The sequence below is a fragment of the Aquarana catesbeiana genome, linkage group LG01 (genome assembly GCF_042186555.1).
Source record: "Aquarana catesbeiana isolate 2022-GZ linkage group LG01, ASM4218655v1, whole genome shotgun sequence".
NCBI lineage: Eukaryota > Metazoa > Chordata > Amphibia > Anura > Ranidae > Aquarana > Aquarana catesbeiana.
Genome location: NC_133324.1, coordinates 949,781,533 through 949,802,915, shown reverse-complemented (window position 1 = coordinate 949,802,915; position 21,383 = coordinate 949,781,533). Strand labels below are relative to the sequence as shown.

At 44.9% G+C, this 21,383-nt stretch overlaps 1 protein-coding gene across 2 annotated transcripts in view; it reads right to left on the bottom strand.

Moving 5' to 3' along the window:
- Positions 1-3,394: 3,394 nt before the first annotated feature.
- Positions 3,395-21,383, bottom strand: part of LOC141121560 (von Willebrand factor A domain-containing protein 5A-like) — a 70,767-nt gene continuing 52,778 nt past the window's right edge. For both annotated transcript variants that reach the window (XM_073611205.1, XM_073611197.1), the window contains exons 18-20: positions 19,966-20,111; positions 13,456-13,582; positions 3,395-3,768 (exon numbers count right to left, since the gene is read on the bottom strand). In XM_073611205.1, coding sequence (XP_073467306.1) covers positions 3,689-3,768; positions 13,456-13,582; positions 19,966-20,111 — 353 coding nt within the window. In that variant the 3' untranslated portion in view covers positions 3,395-3,688. The remainder of the gene's footprint in view (positions 3,769-13,455; positions 13,583-19,965; positions 20,112-21,383) is intronic.

Sequence of the window (21,383 nt, the reverse complement as noted above, 5' to 3'; positions counted from 1 at the left end):
GATAGTAACGCTCACCTTTTTTTCTCTGGACAAGGTTATTTCCAGAAGCCCCAATCGGAAAGGGGATTCATCTGAGAAAATGACTTTACCCCCATCCTCAGCAGTCCAATCTCTGTACCTTTGCAGAATATGAGTCTGTCCCTGATGTTTTTCCTGGAGAGAAGTGACTTCTTTGCTGCCCTTCTTGACACCAGGCCATCCTCCAAAAGTCTTCTCCTCACTGTGCGTGCCGATGTCCTCACACCTGCCTGCTGCCATTCCTGAGCAAGCTCTGCACTGGTGGGACCCCGATCCCGCAGCTAAATCAACTGTAGGAGAGGGCCCTGGTGCTTGCTGGACTTTCTTGGGCGCCCTGGAGCCTTCTTCACAAATGCAGTGGAAATGTTCTTTTATGGGATTAAGTTCTTTCTTATGGCAAAAAGGGACTTTGCAATTAATTGCAATTCATCTGATCATTCTTCATAACATTCTGGAGTTTATGCAAATTGCCATCAGAAAAAACAGAGGCAGCAGACAAAACTTTTGGCCACGGCTGTGTATACAGTAGGTGGCGATGTGTTCCACAGAGGTACGGGCGACTTCCAGTCTGTCAGAACTAAAGCAAGTTGGCCTGAATGCCATTCAGGAGAAGCTTTGTATTTTTATCAATGGACACAAGGATTCCTCTGATTGGCTGAGTCAGAAATCATGATACCACCTGCCCACCTCTAAACCTCGGCCAATCAGAGGAATTATTGTATTCACTGAAAAAAATTCGAGGCTTCTCCTGAATGTCTAAAAGGCATCCAGGTCAACTTGATTTCATTCCAGCAGCAGACTGGAAGTCGCCCATACTGCCAACACAGCGCCACTTTTTGCATATACCTAATGCTACCACAGTATATTACAGGGCACACAGCGGCCAGATCGTTCAGTAATGGAAATTGTTTGTTTTGGTTTAGCCTGTCCCAAATGAACTCTATAAAGTCAAAGTAAACTTGGAATTCTCCCACCTACCGGTAAGATGTTATTTCCTCTATATGTTCATCTTTTTACAATTGCTGACTAGCGTTTGTGTTCCTCTAATGACAGATCAGGAATTGAAGGGGTTCTCTAACTAAAACAAAATACAAAGCAGCTTCTAACAAGTCTGAGTCCTTCCAGTGCTAAAACTGGGGAGGATTACTTTCACATTTCACCCCTAGTGCCCCCTGCAGGTACAATTTAGAATGGCACCTTACCCATACAGCTATACCGGCTCTCTATGAGCAGTAGACATGTGCACTGCTGAAAACGTTGTTAGTTTTCGTTTCATTCGTTTTTTGATTTTTTTTCTTTTTTTGGGTCATTCATTATGATCGAAATTGTTAAATTTGGAAATTGGAAAATCCAAAATCCGGAAATTTGAAATACAGTGGGGACGGAAAGTATTCAGACCCCCTTAAATTTTTCACTCTTTGTTATATTGCAGCCATTTGCTAAAATCATTTAAGTTCATTTTTTTTCCTCATTAATGTACACACAGCACCCCATATTGACAGAAAAACACAGAATTGTTGACATTTTTGCAGATTTATTAAAAAAGAAAAACTGAAATTTAACATGGTCATAAGTATTTAGACCCTTTGCTGTGACACTCATATATTTAACTGTCCATTTCTTCTGATCATCCTTGAGATGGTTCTACACCTTCATTTGAGTCCAGCTGTGTTTGATTATACTGATTGGACTTGATTAGGAAAGCCACACACCTGTCTATATAAGACCTTACAGCTCACAGTGCATGTCAGAGTAAAATGAGAATCATGAGGTCAAAGGAACTGCCTGAAGAGCTCAGAGACAGAATTGTGGCAAGGCATAGATCTGGCCAAGGTTACAAAAAAATTTCTGCTGCACTTAAGGTTCCTAAGAGCAGAGTGGCCTCCATAATCCTTAAATGGAAGATGTTTGGGACAACCAGAACCCTTCCTAGAGCTGGCCGTCCGGCCAAACTGAGCTATCGGGGGAGAAGAGCCTTGGTGAGAGAGGTAAAGAAGAACCCAAAGATAACTGTGGCTGAGCTCCAGAAATGCAGTCGGGAGATGGGAGAAAGTTGTAGAAAGTCAACCGTCACTGCAGCCCTCCACCAGTCGGGGCTTTATGGCAGAGTCTCCCGACGGAAGCCTCTCCTCAGTGCAAGACACATGAAAGCCCGCATGGAGTTTGCTAAAAAAGCACCTGAAGGACTCCAAGATGGTGAAAAATAAGATTCTTTGGTCTGATGAGACCAAGATAGAACTTTTTGGCCTTAATGTGGCTTCACAACAATCCGTGACTGTTCTTGAATGGCCCAGCCAGAGCCCTGACTTAAACCCAATTGAGCATCTCTAGAGAGACCTAAATATGGCTTTCCACCAACATTTACCATCCAACCTGACAGAACTGGAGAGGATCTGCAAGGAGGAATGGCAGAGGATCCCCAAATCCAGGTGTGAAAAACTTGTTGCATCTTTCCCAAAAAGACTCATGGCTGTATTAGATCAAAAGGGGGCTTCTACTAAATACTGAGCAAAGGGTCTGAATACTTAGGACCATGTGATATTTCAGTTTTTCTTTTTTAATAAATCTGCAAAAATGTCAACAATTCTGTGTTTTTCTGTCAATATGGGGTGCTGTGTGTACATTAATGAGGAAAAAAAATGAACTTAAATGATTTTAGCAAATGGCTGCAATATAACAAAGAGTGAAAAATTTAAGGGGGTCTGAATACTTTCCGTCCCCACTGTAATAACGAATAATAACTATTAAATTATAGGTATTGGAATTTCCTTTCCAATTTGGCTGTTAGTGAACGTAAAGAATACAAACTTATCTGAAGTTACGAATTTTCCGAAATAATGAATGCCATATCTAAATGAATGGAACGTAATGAATTAAGAATAATAAATAACAACAATAATAGTAATAAAAAAACTTTTTTATTATTATTATTTATTAATTTGTTCCGTTCCATTTGTTTAGATGTGACATTCGTTATTTTCGGATAATTCGTAACTTTGGATAAATTCGTATTCGTCACGTTCACTAACAGACAAATTTAAAAGGAAATTCCAATACCTATAATTTAATAGTTATTATTTCAGATTTTCGAATTTCCGAATTTCGTAAATTTGTAAATTCAGAATAATTCGTTAAACGGGTTTTCGTTAATTTGGATATTTATGAATTTGTTGAAATTCGTTAAAAAGCGAAACCAATTGCACATGTCTAATAAGCAGTGTTATATCTGAAAGAACACTCAGTGGGACAAAGCATCTCCGATTAATACTGAGACTGTGAGGAAGGGAGAAGTCCTCGGCCTCTATTACTACACTGAGAGGTATTCCAGTTTAACGGGGAGCCCCGCTATGACTTTATTAGATATACAGACAATGGAAACATATAAAGTGGTTTATTCCTTTAAACAATACTGCAGAAAAGTACTTCTCTGAACATTGCAGAGTATGCAGAATAGTAAAGAACAAAGACATGTAAATAGTGCAAACCATTATTATTCCCTAAATAGTAAACTTGACACATCTAACTTTGGTATCGCTCACAGATAGAGGAGCGGAGTACAAAGGCACAAAACTGGTTAGGTAAAAAAGGAGATGCAGCGTCATTCCAGGAAGATTCCAGAATCCATCAGGAGAATCCTTCCGCCATCTTGGTTACTCCAGACGTCTCCTCTTTACAGGCCGAACACTTTGGGGTCCACGGAGGATTTCAGCAGCTCGTTCCCGACTCTGACAAATTCCCCCAGAGAGGAACCTGAGGACACATCAATTGTCACTTTTATTTATTCCGGATGCAGAATAATGGGGGATAAATTAACAATCTGGAATTCATCTTTTTAGAATCACCGAGCTGAACTCTGGGCAGATATAAAGGACACAATGAAATACAGCGTTTTATTTATTACCCACTTGCCCTTCAGTCGTTGTGCATAAACAGCCGGACAGCTCAGATAGGGGGATGGGAGGATGCTTTACAGCGGTCTCCCCTTTTAGGTACTCCTGTGCATCCTCTAGTGTAGGAGTAATGAATTCAAATTCAGGGAGGTCCAATCAGTAAAATATTCTTCCAGCAGAGGTCCGAATCTCATATTTGTTCTGTGACTCAGATCCTTCACATCACAACCCCTTTTACTCACTGTCCTCATTCCCCCTTCACATCACCGTCCCCTCTTTACATCAGTGTTATCAGTCCTCGCTTCACATCAACATCCCCCCCATTTACATCACAACCCCCCTTTATGTCACAGAGTCCCCCCCTTTACTTTATAGCGGCCTGTCTTTACATCACAGTCCTCCCTTTACATCACAGTGCTCCTCTTTACATTATAGTTCCCATTTGCAAAACAGCCCCCCCCCCTTATATTGCAATCCACCCCTTACATCACAGCCCCCTTTTACATCATAAACCCCTATGCATCACAGTGCTCCCCTTTATATCACAGTCCCCCTTTTACATCACAGTGCTCCTTTTTACATTATAGTACCCTCCTTACAATGCAGCTACCATTTGCAAAACAGCCCCCCCCCCCTTATATTGCAGTCCACCCCTTTACATCACAGCCCCCCTTTACATCACAGTCCCCTTCACATCATAAACCCCTATGCATCACAGTCCCCCATTTTCATCACAGTCCCCTTATTTACATTGCAGTGTTCACCTTTATATCACAGCCCCCTCTTTACAATGCAGCTCCCATTTGCATTACAGCCCCGTCCCTTTATATTGCAGTCCGCCAGTTACATCACAGCCCCTCTTTACATCATAAACCTCTATGCATCACAGTCCCTTCATCTACATCACAGTGCTCCCCTTTATATTACAGCCCACCTTACAGCTCCTTTTTAAATCACTCCCCCCCCCCCCGTCTTTACATCACAGTGCTCCTCTTAACATTACAGTACTGCTCCCATTTACAATACAGCCCCCCTCCCCTTTTCATTAGCAGTCCCCCCTGTTACATCACAGTGCCAGCCCCCCCCCCCTTTATACAGCAGTCCCCCTTTTACATCACAGTGCTCCTCTTTACAGTACAGATCCCATTTACAATACAGTCCCCTTTATATTGCAGTCCCCACATCACAGCCCCCTTTATAGTCTCCCCTTTACATCACAGAGCTCCACCTTACAATACATCCCCCCCATTTCCCATACAGCCCTCGTTTAGATCTAAGTCCCCCCTTTTACATCACAGTATCACCTTTTAAATTACATCTCCCTTTATATTACAGCACCCTCTTTTACATCATAGCCACCCCCCCTTTAATTTAAATCCCATTACATCACAGCGCCCACCTTTATATCTCAGCCCTGCTTTGCATCACAATCTCTCCATATACATCACTACCCTCCCCCCTCTCCCCTTTACACAGTGCCAGTCTTTACAATGCAGCCCCCACCCACCTTTACATATCAAATCAAACCAATTACATCACAGTCCCTTTACATTACAGCCCCGCTTTAGATTACAGCCCTCCCTTTAGACAGCAGTGTCCCCATTTACATTGCATACAGTCCTACCTTACACAACAAGGGAAGTGGCAGGAGGTGCATCAGGTCTGAATGGAGGGCGGGAGCTTTACAGTTTTTCTGAACACTAGTGGGTGATTGGTTGCTAGAACCGCCCCGTGTCACAGCAACCAATTGCTGCAAGGTAACTTGAAATGTGGGTCTGCTCCTGCCCTCTATCCAGACCGGCCAGCACTCCCGACCTCCGCCCTGCTGTGAAGATAACTGTCAGGTACCTGGTGGATAGTGAGTTGTAATAAGGGCTACTCTTGCACCTCTTGTCCAACAACCTGATAGTGAAGACAGGAAGTGTGAGGACACAGAGTGGCATTAGTGGCATGAGAGCCAGTAAAACAGGCAGTGCCAGCTGAGGTTTTCAAAAAGCAGATGACCGTGGATTACCAGGCAGGAACCAGGAACTGGAACATTGTAAAGCTTTATCAGTAGGCAGGAATGTAGTCAGGACAAAAGCCAAAAGGGTCATCAACAGGCAGGCAGCAAAGGTACAGGAACATCAGGCAAAGGCGGAGTCTAAATACAGGCCGGAGTTGGTACACAGTTGGGCAGCGAGGCACAGAAGCACAAGAAAGGAGCAGGGTCAGAGTACAAGCCGAGGTCACAGTAGGCAGACAGGAATGCAGAGATTGGTCAAGGGAAAGCTGGGTCGAGTACGGGTAGACAGATATAGCAGGTCAAGGCGCACGGTAAACAGGAACTAGCTGAAGGCCACACAGCAATCTGTTAAAGCTATAGTCCAGCTTAGATAGGCTGTTTGGCACCAGTGCTCGTACGTGTGCACGTGCTCACACTCAAGCGCATATGCAAATTTTGTCTCGTGCACATGCTAATATGTTTGCGCATGCGTGCTAATGCCTGTTCTGTATTAAGCCTTTGCTCAGAGTTATGAGCATATGCATGTAATGGCCTTCTGGCTCCAATATTCACTGAGCTTCTCTTTCAATGACAGCGTCAGCGTCACAATGGGGCAGAGGACAGGAGTACCGGCAGGTCTGGATGGAGTCTGCAAGAAAGAGAGGGGAGACAGGCAGCTAAACCTGTTGCTCGGTCCAGGTCCAGGCCATAGTCCACCATTTTGTGATGCCTGCTCTCGTGGTAGGGAGAAGCAGCACAATAATTTTGCCCAATAGTGCACTGCAGTGAAGTGTATAATGCGTTCACAGCCCAATCAAAGTTAATGGGCTGCCCTAAAGAGGACTCGGTAATGTGGAAGCTGTGGAAAGGCAAGAGGAAGGCAAAGTACTAGTCACCAGTATTGGTGACTTTTCCCACTGCTGACTTATCATGCCTTCTTCTGCACTATTTTTCTGCATGGGGTTGGCCACCATACTGGAGGCAGAATTATGCCTCCTAATGTCAGTTATTCCCCCTACTACTTTGAAGACTGGTAATCTGATGACTGGTGGGATAATAATTAAGAAGCAGCAGCGGGGGAGGTGCAAGAAACACAGAATGAATAAAGCAAAAGCAGGGAGATCCTACCACTGCAGGTTCTCATTTATAGCTTATTCTCCAGCAAAGAGAACAGTGAGCAGCACAGAAGTGACATCAGCAAATTATTATACAGGATTTATATAGCGCCAACAGTTTGTGCAGCTCTTTCCAAGAAAGAAAGAAAGAAAGAAAGAAAGAAAGAAAGAAAGAAAGAAAGAAAGAAAGAAAGAAAGAAAGAAAGAAAGAAAGGAAAAGTAAATAATGTTGTGGAGTATGTTGTGGATACAAGGACTGTATCATAGGTAGGATTACATACAGTATAGTTACATAGTTAGTCTGGTTTCCAAAATTACAAGTCCATCTAGTTCAACCAATAAAAGGGAAGAGAAAAATAAATCATACAATCCCATATACACAATCCTTCACCCACAGTTGATCCAGATTCCAGAAAAACCCCAGCAAAGCATGATCCAATTTGCTACAACAGGGGATAAACTTCATTCCTGATCCCCCGAGAGGCAATCGGATTTTCCCTGGATCGACTTTACCTATAAATGTTAGTAGGTACGGCACGATCCCGCGAACCGTCGTAGCTGTACATCAGTCCCTTTAAGCGGGATAGCAGGTGTGGGCGGCACTGCAGGGGTGCCGGTGTGCGCGGCCAAAACGAGAGCCAAACCAGGGACGTGTGTGTGTAAACACACATATCACTGTTCTGTGAGGAGAGACAGATTGTGAGTTCCTACTAGCTAGGAACAACGAGCTGTCATCTCCTATAGTCAGTCCCCTCCCCCTACAGTTAGAACACTCCCTAGGTAACACAGTTAACCCCTTGATCGCCCCCTAGTATTAACCCCTTCCCTGCCAGTGTCATTTACACAGTAATCAGTGCATTTTTATAGCTGTATTAATGCCAATGGTCCCAAAAATGTGTCAAAAGTGTCTGATGTGTTCGCCTTAATGTCGCAGTCCCGATAAAAATCGCTGATCACGGCCATTACTAGTAAAAAAATAAATAAATAATAAAAATGCCATACAATTTACGATTTTTATTACCAAAAATATGTAGAAGAATACATATCGGCCTAAACTGATGAAAAAATTTTCTTTTTTTTTTTTTAAATAATTGGGGATATTTATTATAGCAAAAAGTACAAAATATTGTGTTTTTTTCAAAATGGTCGCTCTTTTTTGTTTATAGCGCAAAAAAATAAAAACCGCAGAGGTGATCAAATACCAGCAAAAGAAAGCTCTATTTGTGTAAAAAAAAAAAAAGGACGTCAATGTTGTTTGGGTACAATGTCGCACGACCGCGCAATTGTCAGTTAAAGCGATGCAGTGCCGTATCGCAAAAAATGGCCTGGTCATTGAGCAGCCAAATCTTCCGGGGCTTAAGTGGTTAAAGTAATCTACTGAGCTGGCCAGAACCACTTCTGGAGGGAGTCTATTCCACATTTTCACAGCTCTTACTGTGAAGAAACCTTTCCGTATTTGGAGATGAAATCTCTCTTCCTCCAGACGTAAAGAGTGCCTTTCTTGTCCTCTGTGATGACCTTAAAGCGGAATTACACCCAAGAATGGAACTTCCGCTTTAAGTGCTGGTGACCCCCTGACATGCCACATTTTTTTTTTGGGGGGGGGGGGGAGCGGGCACCCAGCTCCCACTTCCTCCCCTGGTGCCACGGCACTGGAAGGAAGATCGCCTCTCCCCCCTCCTTCCCTCCCTGCAATCTTCTGGGGCACGTCACAGGTCCCAGAAGATTGCCCAGCCATTCACAGTGCACAGTGCCCGGCTGTGAAGCAACAGCTGGGGTGCCCACACTTAGAATGCCGGCGCTGCTGAGAGGAGGGGGAGAGGAACGGGGCTTCGTACGCCCGCATCTTTGGACCGTGGGACAGGTGAGTGTCTGATTATTAAAAGTCAGCAGCTACACTTTTTGTTGCTGCTGACTTTTAAATGGGTGGAACTCCGCTTTAAAGTGAATAACTCACCATCAAGTTCACTATATGGACCCCTTATGTATTTATACATGGTGGTCATATCCCCCTTAATCTCCTCTTCTCAAGAGAGAATAAATTCAGTTCCTTTAATCTTTCCTCATAGCTGAGCTCCTCCATGCCTCTTATCAGTTTGGTTGCCCTTCTCTGCACTTTCTCCAGTTCCCTGATATCCTTTTTGAAAACTGGTGCCCAAAACTGAACTGCATATTCCAGATGAGGTCTTACTAATGATTTGTACAAATGATATCTCTCTCTGGAGTCCATAACTCTCTTAATACAAGAAAGGACTTTGCTCACTTTGGAAACCACAGCTTGGCATTACATGTTATTATTGAGCTTATGATCTGCCAAAACCCTCCAGATCCTTCACTATGGACACCTCCAGTTGTACTCCCCCTAGTATGTATGATGCAAGTATAGCACCCCCTAGAGTGGCTAGAGTGCTAATATTGAAGAAATGGATTCATAGCCATGACTAAGCAACAATGATGTCGTGAAACGCGTCAGCCGTTTGTCCTGCTTCTGTTGTCACATGAACGTTGCCTATCCGTTACAATAAAGGCTTTTATTGGAGTGCGGCTGTCCAGAATCCATTTCTTCAATATTGCTCGTGCTGAGCCTGCACCTGGCTTCCACTTTGGAGGAGGACGTTTTCTTCAGTACACCTGGACTTTGCTAGAGTGCTAATGTTGACATTTTTGTTAGTGTAGGTAAATTCAAGGCTTGGACTGTGTGTTTTTTTTTCTGGGTCAGGGTTTTGAGTCTCTCAGGTAGGCTGGATGACTCAGCAGCAGCATCTCTGGTGACTCCTCCCTGCATGCTGGAAAACTTGGAGAAGGTTCCAGAAGCAGTTGGGGGGGCCTAGGAGCAGCTGTCTGGAGTTTTCTGAGGGCCCTGACCAATCTCCAGCAGATGGGTTGGCAGGGGGCAGTCCCCCTCAAACACTCAGGGTCAGACCATCTGGGGCAGTGGAGTTTGGGTGGAAGATGGAGTGTTAGTCTATCGGAGGCCTTTAAAAAGTAGCCCCCCAGTCTGGGAGGGGGGTGAACTCACGTCTCGGCTTGGGTGTGGAAGGGACCCTTCTCATGACACACAGAGGGATCCTGACCAGAAGGCACAGGAGCAAGGAGAAGACTGCAGGAGAACACTTCCGGGCAACTCTCCAGGGAGAAAGACAGCCAAGAGGGCTGGTGAGTGTTACAGTCAGAGGACTGAGAGACATTCCTGAAGGGACTGGGTGCAAGCAGTCTGGGATGGATGGAGAGTCAGTCTAGGAGGACTGTGGAGAAGTAGCCAGGAGGACTAGAGAAAGGGGCAGCTGCAGCCAAGTGGGCAGGCAGTGCCTGAAGAGGTGGTGCCAGGATCAGCAGCCACAGGAAAGGACAACACTGAAGAAATGGCTGCACTCCAAGATCCATCAAAATTCTTATTTAATGAACGAACATCCCAAGTGTTACAGACAGTTCAAATGGTAGACGCGTTTCACACACTAACAGGTGCGCTTAGGTAATGAATAAGCCCACCTGTTAGTGTGTGTGAAACGCGTCTACCATTTGAACTGTCTGTAACACTTGGGATGTTCGTTCATTAAATAAGAATTTTAATGGATCTTGGAGTGCAGCCATTTCTTCAGTGTTGATCGTATGCGGAGGCGAGCCGAGGCGGGCACCCGTGATATCATTAGGCTTCCTGTCTCACCTGGAGCAGCGAGTTCTTTTGTTTGGATATTCAGCACAGGAAAGGAGAGCTGGGCACTTAGACCCCATACACACTATCAGATTTTCTGCAGATTTTTGTCTTCAGATTTACCAAAACCATATAATATGATGTCAAACCTTAAGAGTTTCAATTTTTATACAATCAGGCAGGCCCTTACACTACATGGTTTTGGTGAATCTGAAGACAAAAATCTTCAGAAAATCTAAATAGTGTGTATGGGGTCTGAAGCCTCGTACACACGATCGAATTTTCGGCAGACAAAGCGCCAGATTTTTGTCTGAAGGGCGTGTGCCAGGAACTTGTTTTGCATATAAACGGTACACAATTGTCGGTCAACAAACGTAGTGATGTACTACGTGGCATTTCAGCTCGAGCGCACCCTTTGGGCACCTTCTGCTAATGTCGTGTTTGGTGAGCGTTGATTCCAAAAATGCGTGTTTGTACTTTGGACTTTTGCGTGACGGACTTGTGTACACACGAAAATCTGACAACAGACTGATGTCCGCCGAAAATTTACTAGCCTGCCATCCAACATTTGATGGCGGAAAGTTGGACAACAATAGTCTGAAGGAGTGTACTAACCGTAGGATTTTAGGCCAACAGCCTGTCGTCACACAATTCCCTGCAGAAAAGCCGATCGTGTGTACGAGGCTTTAGACTTCTCTTTTTTCTACACTACCAAAGGGGCCCGCGGTCCCTGCCTGTAAAGAGCATTTGCTTTGGATCTAACTGAGATTATGTTGGATGATCAAACTGTCAGTGCTAGCTGGTCCTGGGAGTTGTAGTTCTACAAGCAAGTCTGTGCTTGAGGTAGAAAAGGAGAAGTGTGTATATACCGGATGTATATAGTTTGTGTCCTTGAAGAGTTTATTTGCTGATCAAGTGGGCATCCCATAATAACCCTTCTATATCCAAGTTTAATCCCCTAAACAAAAAGCTGCAAGGACTGATTCTCGTCTCCAGAGTGAGTGGAAAATTCATGTGCCTGGCTGTGCAGGGCGGGAGATACCCATATTCACCAGCCGCTCCTATGGGGGTAGCGCTACACATGCATATTCTTTGCTTGTGCACCTCTCTCCATGTGGAGACATTTATTTCAAATGTGTAGCAATTGCTCACTACTCTTAAGCCTTGTACACACGATCGGATTGTTCGCCAACAAAACCTCAGGCTTTTGTCCGAAGGGCGTTGGCCCAAACTTGTCTTGCATACACACGGCATACAATTGCTGGCCAACAATCACAAACGTAGTGACGTACTACGTGGAATTTCAGCTCTTTAGCGCCTCCCTTTGGGGCCCTTCTGCTAACTTCGTGTTATTAAAAGTTTGGTGAGTGTTGATTTGCGCTTTTCATTTTGTTTCTGAACGCCCGTTCGTCAACCAGACATGTTGCGGAATCAGAGGCGATAACGTGTTATTTGTTATTGGCCTTGGAGTTATTGCTTTGACCCAAGTCCAGTCCAGGAACAGGAGGAGGAGGATTTCTTGGGACCAAAAATTGGTTGCTTTATTAATCGTGATCAATTTTGTCATATGCCTTTGCTGCGGGAGCTCCAGGAGAATAATCCGGATGATTTTCGGAATTATCTCCGGATGACGGACCCCTGCTTTCACCAACTCTTGGCATTGCTGACCTGAAGCAGGACAGATGCATGAGGCTTTTATTTTATTTTTTGATTGAATAATAATGATTTGATTTGGTATATTTTCAATATTTTTGGATGCATAGAATGCACTTTTTGGTTAAGTTCTATTGGCAGATATCATGTCTAATTGTATTTGTTTTTTTCTTTTTTAATGCACAATAAAAAAATTGTGCAGAATAATACTTGGCTGTGTGTTTTACTTCAAATGACAGTTTGGGAGTCGGCAGTTCTATTTTAAAAAATACAATGTAAAATTAACAAGAGACACCAACATAGTTGTATCTTTGATCTTGAAAACTACGGGATAATGGTGTTGTGGTAACTTGCACCAAAAAAAAAAAAAAAAAAAAAAAAAACATAATAATATTATTCTTGATATCACTAGAAAAAAAAAGCCTTTGAAAATATGTTTGCCATAACTCCGTCAGTATCACCAGCAAAGCAGCTTCATTATCATCCCATTAAAGGAGAAGAGAATTGTGCGCTGCATTTGGAGATTTCATAATTTGCCACGTCACGAATGTTAATTCTCCATTACGAACACGAGTTTACAAGACCGACCACTTCCGGCTCATCCTTGATTCGAGCATGCGTGTTTGTACTTTGGACTTTTGTCCGATTGACTTGTGTACACACGATCGGAAAATTCGACAACAGACATTTGTTCGCAGAAAATTTTAAAACCTGCCATCCAACATTTGTCCGCGGAAAATCTGACAAAAATTGACCGATGGAGCGTACAAATGGTCGGATTTTCCGCCAACAGCCTGACATCACACAATTCCCGCCGGAAAGTCCGATCGTGTGTACGAGGCTTAAGTGATTAATTACAAATGAATTTGCTTGCAAGATTGCACTACTAAAATCACCCGTGTGCTCCAGTCCTTGGGGGTAATGAAGAACCATTTGCTTCTAAAACTGTGCCCTGTGAAATTTCAGAAACAAAAGCCATTTTGTACAAAAAAAACACAACAGCTTAATTTTCTAGACGGGGAAGATCAAAGTTATGTAATTATTGAAAGAAAAAAATCAGAATTTGCCCTGTGGGAGTAGTTTCAGTAAGAGGTGTATTCTGATTGGTCAGTGATGGTACTGTAGTTTGCACTGAGCACTTACCTGCTTTAGCCCTGACCCAGGAGACGGCCTTCCCCTCCAGCAGCTCCCACTCCTCTCTCTGATCCACACAGGTGGTGTGAAGCCAAATCACCGCCAGGACCGTCACCCACACCGACACCTCCACGTTCTGCACAGGAGGGAAGGAGAAGTTCATTATATAAGACCTGAAATGTTACATATCTGTATAACCATTTGCTGATCGCACAATGTAAGCTTTACTGTCACAGTGCGGGCTGACTGTGCAGAATCACACATACACTGGGGACGGAAAGTATTCAGACCGCCTTAAATTTTTCACTCTTTGTTATATTGCAGCCATTTACTAAAATAATTTAAGTTCATTTTTTTTTCCTCATTAATGTACACACAGCACCCCATATTGACAGAAAAACACAGAATTGTTGACATATTTGCAGATTTATTAAAAAAGAAAAACTGAAATATCACATGGTCCTAAGTATTCAGACCCTTTGCTGTGACACTCATATTTAACTGTCCATTTCTTCTGATCATCCTTGAGATGGTTCTACACCTTCATTTGAGTCCAGCTGTGTTTGATTATACTGATTGGACTTGATTAGGAAAGCCACACACCTGTCTATATAAGACCTTACAGCTCACAGTGCATGTCAGAGCAAATGAGAATCATGAGGTCAAAGGAACTGCCTGAAGAGCTCAGAGACAGAATTGTGGCAAGGCACAGATCTGGCCAAGGTTACAAAAAATTTTCTGCTGTACTTAAGGTTCCTAAGAGCACAGTGGCCTCCATAATCCCTAAATGGAAGATGTTTGAGACAACCAGAACCCTTCCTAGAGCTGGCCGGATGGCCAAATTGAGCTATCGGGGGAGAAGAGCCTTGGTGGAAGAGGTAAAGAAGAACCCAAAGATCACTGTAGCTGAGCTCCAGAGATGCAGTCGGGAGATGGGAGAAAGTTGTAGAAAGTCAACCATCACTGCAGCCCTCCACCAGTCGGGGCTTTATGGCAGAGTGGCCCGACAGAAGCCTCTCCTCAGTGCAAGACACATGAAAGCCCGCATGGAGATTGCTAAAAAAAACACCTGAAGGACTCCAAGATCGTGAGAAATAAAATTCTCTGGTCTGATGAGACCAAGATAGAACTTTTTGGCCTTAATTCTAAGCAGTATGTGTGGAGAAAACCAGGCACTGCTCATTACCTGTCCAATACAGTCCCAACAGTGAAGCATGGTGGTGGCAGCATCATGCTGTGGGCCTGTTTTTGAGCTGCAGGGACAGGACAACTGGTTGCAATCGAGGGAAAGATGAATGAGGCCAAGTACAGGGATATCCTGGACGAAAACCTTCTCCAGAGTGCTCAGGACCTCAGACTGGCCCGAAGGTTTACCTTCCAACAAGACAATGACCCTAAGCACACAGCTAAAATAATGAAGGAATGGCTTCACAACAACTCCGTGACTGTTCTTGAATGGCCCAGCCAGAGCCCTGACTTAAACCCAATTGAGCTTCTCTGGGGAGACCTAAAAATGGCTGTCCAACAACGTTTACCATCCAACCTGACAGAACTGGAGAGGATTTGCAAGGAGGAATGGCAGAGGATCCCCAAATCCAGGTGTGAAAAACTTGTTGCATCTTTCCCAAAAAGACTCATGGCTGTATTAGATCAAAAGGGGCTTCTACTAAATACTGAGCAAAGGGTCTGAATACTTAGGACCAAGTGATATTTCAGTTTTTTCTTTTTTTATAAATCTGCAAAAATGTCAACAATTCTGTGTTTTTCTGTCAATATGGGGTGCTGTGTGTACATTAATGAGGAAAAAAATGAACTTAAATGATTTTAGCAAATGGCTGCAATATAACAAAGAGTGAAAAATTTAAGGGGGTCTGAATACTTTCCATCCCCACTGTATACATGTGATTCTGCTTTTCGGGGGGTAGGGGGAGCACACAGCACAAGCCAATCAGCGGGTGCCTGCCAATGGATGACCACTGGCACCCGCTGATCGGAGAGGAGGATTTGAAACTTGTTTCAAATCTCCCCGCTGGAACTCTGCCGGACTCAGTTCCTATCAGGAAGCCCGTTCGTCTGTATGCTGGTCTGACGGACCAAATACGACGCAAAGGCAACTACCACACCTGCCCGCGAGAATGTTTCTTGGCGACAGGGTACTGTACATCTCGCGCTCGCTGCAATAGGAAAAGCACATTTTCCTATTGCAGCGAGCGCGAGAGGGAGGCGACAATTTCACTTAGGTCTGGTATGGATTTTAGGGGGAACCCCCTACGCCGAAAAAATGGCGTAGGGGTCCCCCCAAAATCCATACCAGACCCTTACCTGAGCACACAGCCTGGCCGGTCAGGAAAAGGGGTGGGGACGAGCGAGCGCCCCCCTCCTGAACCTTACCAGGCCGCATGCCCTCAACATGGGGGGGGCTGTAGACGCTATAATGTTCACGCAAACCAATCAATATGCGCTTATTGGGATTTTTTTAACCAAAAATATGTAGCAGAATACATATTGGCCTAAAATTGATGAAGAAATTTGATTTTTTATTTTTATTGGATATGGTTTATTTTTTCAAAAATATCAGTCTTTTTTCATTTCATGCCTTAAAAAAGTATTCATACCCCTTGAAATTTTACACATTTTGTCATGTTACAACCAAAAACTTAAATGTATTTTATTGGGATTTTATGTGATAGACCAACACAAAGTGGCACATAATTGTGAAGTGGAAGGAAAATGATAAATGGTTTTCATTTTTTTTTTACAAATAAATTTGTGAAAAGTGTGGGATAAATTTGTATTCAGTCCCCCTAAGTCAATACTTTGTAGAACCGCCTTTCACTGCAATTAGAGCTGCAAGTCTTTTTGGGGATGTCTCTACCAGCTTTGCACATCTAGAGAGGGACATTTTTGCTCATTGTTCATTGCAAAATATCTCAAGCTCTGTCAGATTGGATGGAGAGCGTCTGTGATCAGCAATTTTCAAGTCTTGCCACAGATTCTCAATTGGATTTAGGTCTGGACTGTGACTGGGCCATTCTAACACATGAATATGCTTTGATCTAAACCATTCCATTGTAGCTCTGGCTGTATGTTTAGAGTTGTTGTCCTGCTGGAAGGTGAATCTCCGCCCCAGTCTCAAGTCTTTTGCAGACTCTAATGCCGCGTACACACGGTCGGACTTTCCGGCATACTTGGTCCGGCGGACCAGAGTGTGCCGGACAATCCGCCCGTGTGTGGGCGGCGGCGGACTTTTCCGGCGGACTTCTTCCCAAAAGCCCGCCGGACCTAGATTTGAAAAAAGTTTTAAATCTTTCCGTCGGACTCAGTTTCGGGCGGAAAGTCCGCTCGTGTGTGTGCTGGTCCGACGGAAAGCCCGCTCGTGTGTATGCTGGTCCGACGGACCAGATACGACACGAGGGCAGGGTATTGCATTTCGCGCTCGCTGCAATAGGAAAAACAAATTTTCCTATTGCGGCGAGCGCGGGGCATACCAGGCCCTTAGGTCTGGTATGGATTATAAAGGGAACCCCGATACGCCAAAAAAACGGCGTGGGGTCCCCCCTAAAATCCATACCAGACCCCGATCCGAGCACGCAGCCTGGCCGGTCAGGAAAGGGGGTGGGGACAAGCGAGCGCCCCCCCCCTCCTGAACCGTACCAGACCGCATGCCCTCAACATGGGGGGTGGGTGCTTTGGGGGAGGGGGGCGCCCTGCGGGGCCCCCCCCACCCCAAAGCACCTTGTCCCCATGTTGATGAGGACAAGGGCCTCTTCCCGACAACCCTGGCCGGTTGGCATGCTGGGACTGTGACGTTTTAGGGGGCGTGGTCACTGGGTGATGTTGACCCCGCCCCCTAAAACGTCACAGTCCCAGCATGCCCAGGGACTGTGACATCAAAAGGGGGCGGGGTCTCCGCCTATATAAGTCACAACGCAGCCCTCGGAGAGCAGTCCAGCAGGAGAGAGCGTCGTGTCAACATCTGGGGAAGAGGAGACAAGAAGACAAGAAGACAAGAAGCCCAGAAGCCCGGACCTCTGCTGGCAAGAGAGCTACCTGAAGACAGCAGAGGAGCCGGCCGAAGAACTGGAACACCGGGAGAAGAGAGCGGAGAAGAACCAACCGGACGCCGGGAGAAGATGAAGCGGAGAGACCCCCGAAGCCGGAAGAAGACCCCCGAAGCCGGAGGAAGATCCCCCCCCCGGAGCTGTTTAATAAAATATTTTAAAAACCTGTGTAGTGTGTTTTATTACTTACACTTTTTCCCTAGGTGAATGGGTAGGGGTACCATGTACCCCATACTCATTCACATAGGGTGGGGGGCCGGGATCTGGGGGCCCCCTTATTAAAAGGGGCTCCCAGATTCCGATAAGCCCCCCGCCCGCAGACCCCGACAACCAACGGCCAGGGTTGTCGGGAAGAGGCCCTTGTCCTCATCAACATGGGGACAAGGTGCTTTGGGGTGGGGGGGGCCCCGCAGGGCGCCCCCCTCCCCCAAAGCACCCACCCCCCATGTTGAGGGCATGCGGTCTGGTACGGTTCAGGAGGGGGGGGCGCTCGCTCGTCCCCACCCCCTTTCCTGACCGGCCAGGCTGCGTGCTCGGATCGGGGTCTGGTATGGATTTTAGGGCGGACCCCACGCCGTTTTTTCGGTGTAGCGGGGTTCCCTTTATAATCCATACCAGACCTAAGGGTCTGGTATGACCCGCGACGGGGCTCGCAAGGTGTCAATCTCGCCGATAAAAGCGGCAAGATTGACATCCTTTGCTAGTCCCGTCGCACCTGAGTCACGTTCAAAATGAACGGACTTGTCCGTGTGTGGGCAAGTCCGTTCATTCTGAAAGTCCGCCGGAACTCCGGCGAAAGTCCGTCGGAAAGACGGGCGGACTTAGCCCGACGGAAAGTCCGGTCGTGTGTGGGCAAGTCCGTCCGTTTTAAAGTCCGGCGCACCTGGCGGACAAAGTCCGTCGGAAAGTGTGCCGGACCAAGTAGGATAGAAAGTCCGACCGTGTGTACGCGGCATAACAGGTTTTCTTCTAAGATTGCCCTGTATTTGGCTCCATCCATCTTCCCATCAACTCTGACCAGCTTCCCTGTCCCTGCTAAAGAAAAGCATCCCCACAACATGATGCTGCCACCACCATGTTTCACAGTGGGGATGGTGTGTTCAGGGTGATGTGCAGGGTTAGTTTTTCGCCACACATAGTGTTTTGCTTTTAGGCCAAAAAAAAAAAGTTAAATTTTGGTCTCATCTGACCAGAGCACCTTCTTCCACATGTTTGCTGTGTCCCCCACATGGCTTCTCACAAACTACAAACAGGACTTCTTATGGCTTTCTTTCAACAATGTCTTTCTACTTGCCACTCTTCCATAAAGGCCAGATTTGTGGAGAACACGACTAATGGTTGCCCTGTGGACAGATTCTCCCACCTGAGCTGTGGATCTCTGCAGCTCCTCCAGAGTTACCATGGGCCTCTTAGCTGCTTCTCTGATGAATGTTCTCCTTGCCCGGCCTGTCAGTTTAGGTGGACGGCCATGTCTTGGTAGGTTTTCAGTTTTGCCATTTTCAGATGATGGATTGAACAGAGCTCCGTGAGATGTTCAAAGCTTGGGATATTTTTTTTATGACTTAACCCTGCTTTAAACTTCTCCACAACCTTATCCCTGACCTGTCTGGTGTGTTCCTTGGCCTTCATGATGCTGTTTGTTCACTAAGGTTCTCTAACAAACCTCTAAGGGCTTCACAGAACAGCTGTATTTATACTGAGATTAAATTACACACAGGTGGACTCTATTTACTAATTAGGTGACTTCTGAAGGCAATTGGTTCCACTAGATTTTAGTTAGGGGTATCAGAGTAAAGGGGGCTGAATACAAATGCCCCCCCCCCCCACACACTTTTCACATATTTATTTGTAAAAAATTTGGAAAACCATTTTTCATTTTCTTTCCACTTCACAATTATGTGCCACTTTGTGTTGGTCTATCACATAAAATCCCAATAAAATACATTTATGTTTTTGGTTGTAACATGGCAAAATGTGGAAAATTTCAAGGGGTATGAATACTTTTTCAAGGCACTTTATAGCACAAAAAGTAAAACAAAAAAACAGTGGTGATCAAATACCACCAAAAGAAATCTCTATTTGTGGGGAAAAAATATATAAATTTCATTTAAGTACAGTGTTGCATGACCGCGCAATTGTCAGTTAAAGTAACACAGTGCTAAAAAGCCAAAAAATGGCCTGGTCACAAAGTGGGGTAAATCTCCCAGAGGGTCAAGTGGTTAATTTTGGGTTCTGAATTCCTGCCAAGCACTTGACCAGACACCACCCAACAGGGACTGATTTGGATTTTGGAGGCTGCAAGTCAACCATCAAATATCACCTGCAGATAGGTGTAAGTACGCATGTTTCTTTTCTTTCTTTATTTATTATGGTCAGAAATAAAAAAAATATATATAATTAAAAAATGATTTTCTCAGGTAAACATAAAATATTGCAGTTATGATCAGTAACAGAATACCTGGTCGGGGTTCCCGGTCTTTATGTCTGTCTCAGATATTCCCAGGACAGCAGAGATTTGGGGGGTCAGGTTCCAGGATCCATCCGCGTTCTGCAGGGAGATCAGCCTCACAAGAGCGGGGGTCTCTAGGACTGCCAGTGGGGGTGCTGGCAGGGATGAAAACAGACAAAAAATAAAAAATAAAAGTAACAAAAAGGTAGGATAACACACACAGTATCTCAAAAAGTGAGTACACCCCTCATATTTTTGTAAATATTTTCTTCTATCTTTTCATGTGACAACACTGAAGAAATTACACTTGTCTACAATGTAAAGTAGTGAGTGTACAGCTTGTATAACAGTGTAAATTTGCTGTCCCCTCAAAATAACTCAACACACAGCCATTACTGTCTAAACCGCTGGCAACAAAAGTGAGTACACCCCTAAGTGAAAATGTCCAAATTGGGCCCAATTAGCCATTTTCCCTCCTCTGTGTCATGTGACTCGTTAGTGTTACAAGGTCTCAGGTGTGAATGGGGAGCAGGTGTGTTAAATGTGGTGTTATCGCTCTCACTCTCTCATACTGGTCACTTGTTGTGATTGTAGCCGTATTAGTGCAATTGTGACAGAGAAAATTGAGTACTGTCCGTGATACTTTTTTTATTTGCACTAACATACAATTTTTCAGGACAAGCTTTCGGGGAATGTCCCCTTCTTCAAGGTCCAAGCTGTACTGATTCACAAATTTTTTTTAGCAGAATGTTAAAAAAAAACAAAAAACACCACAATCTCTGAGGGAAAGGGGAAAAAAAAAAAAAAAGAACAAACAAACACATACAAATCAATGGTAATAAAGATAGCAGCAGAATTAGTGAGATACTGTGTCAGTGACACAGCCAGGCCATCAGATACCACCGAATTTGTTCAGACCCAGAAGACCGTACACACGATCAGACTTTTTGACAACAAACATGCAAATTAGCTGTTTTGGGGCAACATCCGACCGTGTGTACGCTCCATCAGACAAACTTTTTTCGGTTTTCACAGTCCCATCATGCCCCAGGACTGTGACGTCATAAGGGGCGGGGTCCGCGCCCCATGCCTATATAAGTCGTGTCAACATCGGAAGAAGAGAAGAGGGAACAAGACGTCGGAGAAGACCGGGCCACCGCTGGCAAAAGAGCAGAAGATAGCAGAGGAGCCCGGCAGAAGAACCGGAGAGCGGGAAAAGAACCGGAGACCTGGAAAAGAGGCTGGAGAGGGGAAGAAGTGGCCGGAGAGAGCAGAGAAGTTGGAGGAGACCCCCGAAGTCGGAAGAAGACCCCCGGAGCTACCTAATAAATTACTTTAAAAACCTGTCTAGTGTGTTTTTTTATTGACACTTTTTCTCCAGGTGAATGGGTACATACTCATTCACAAGGGGGGGGGCGGGATCTGGG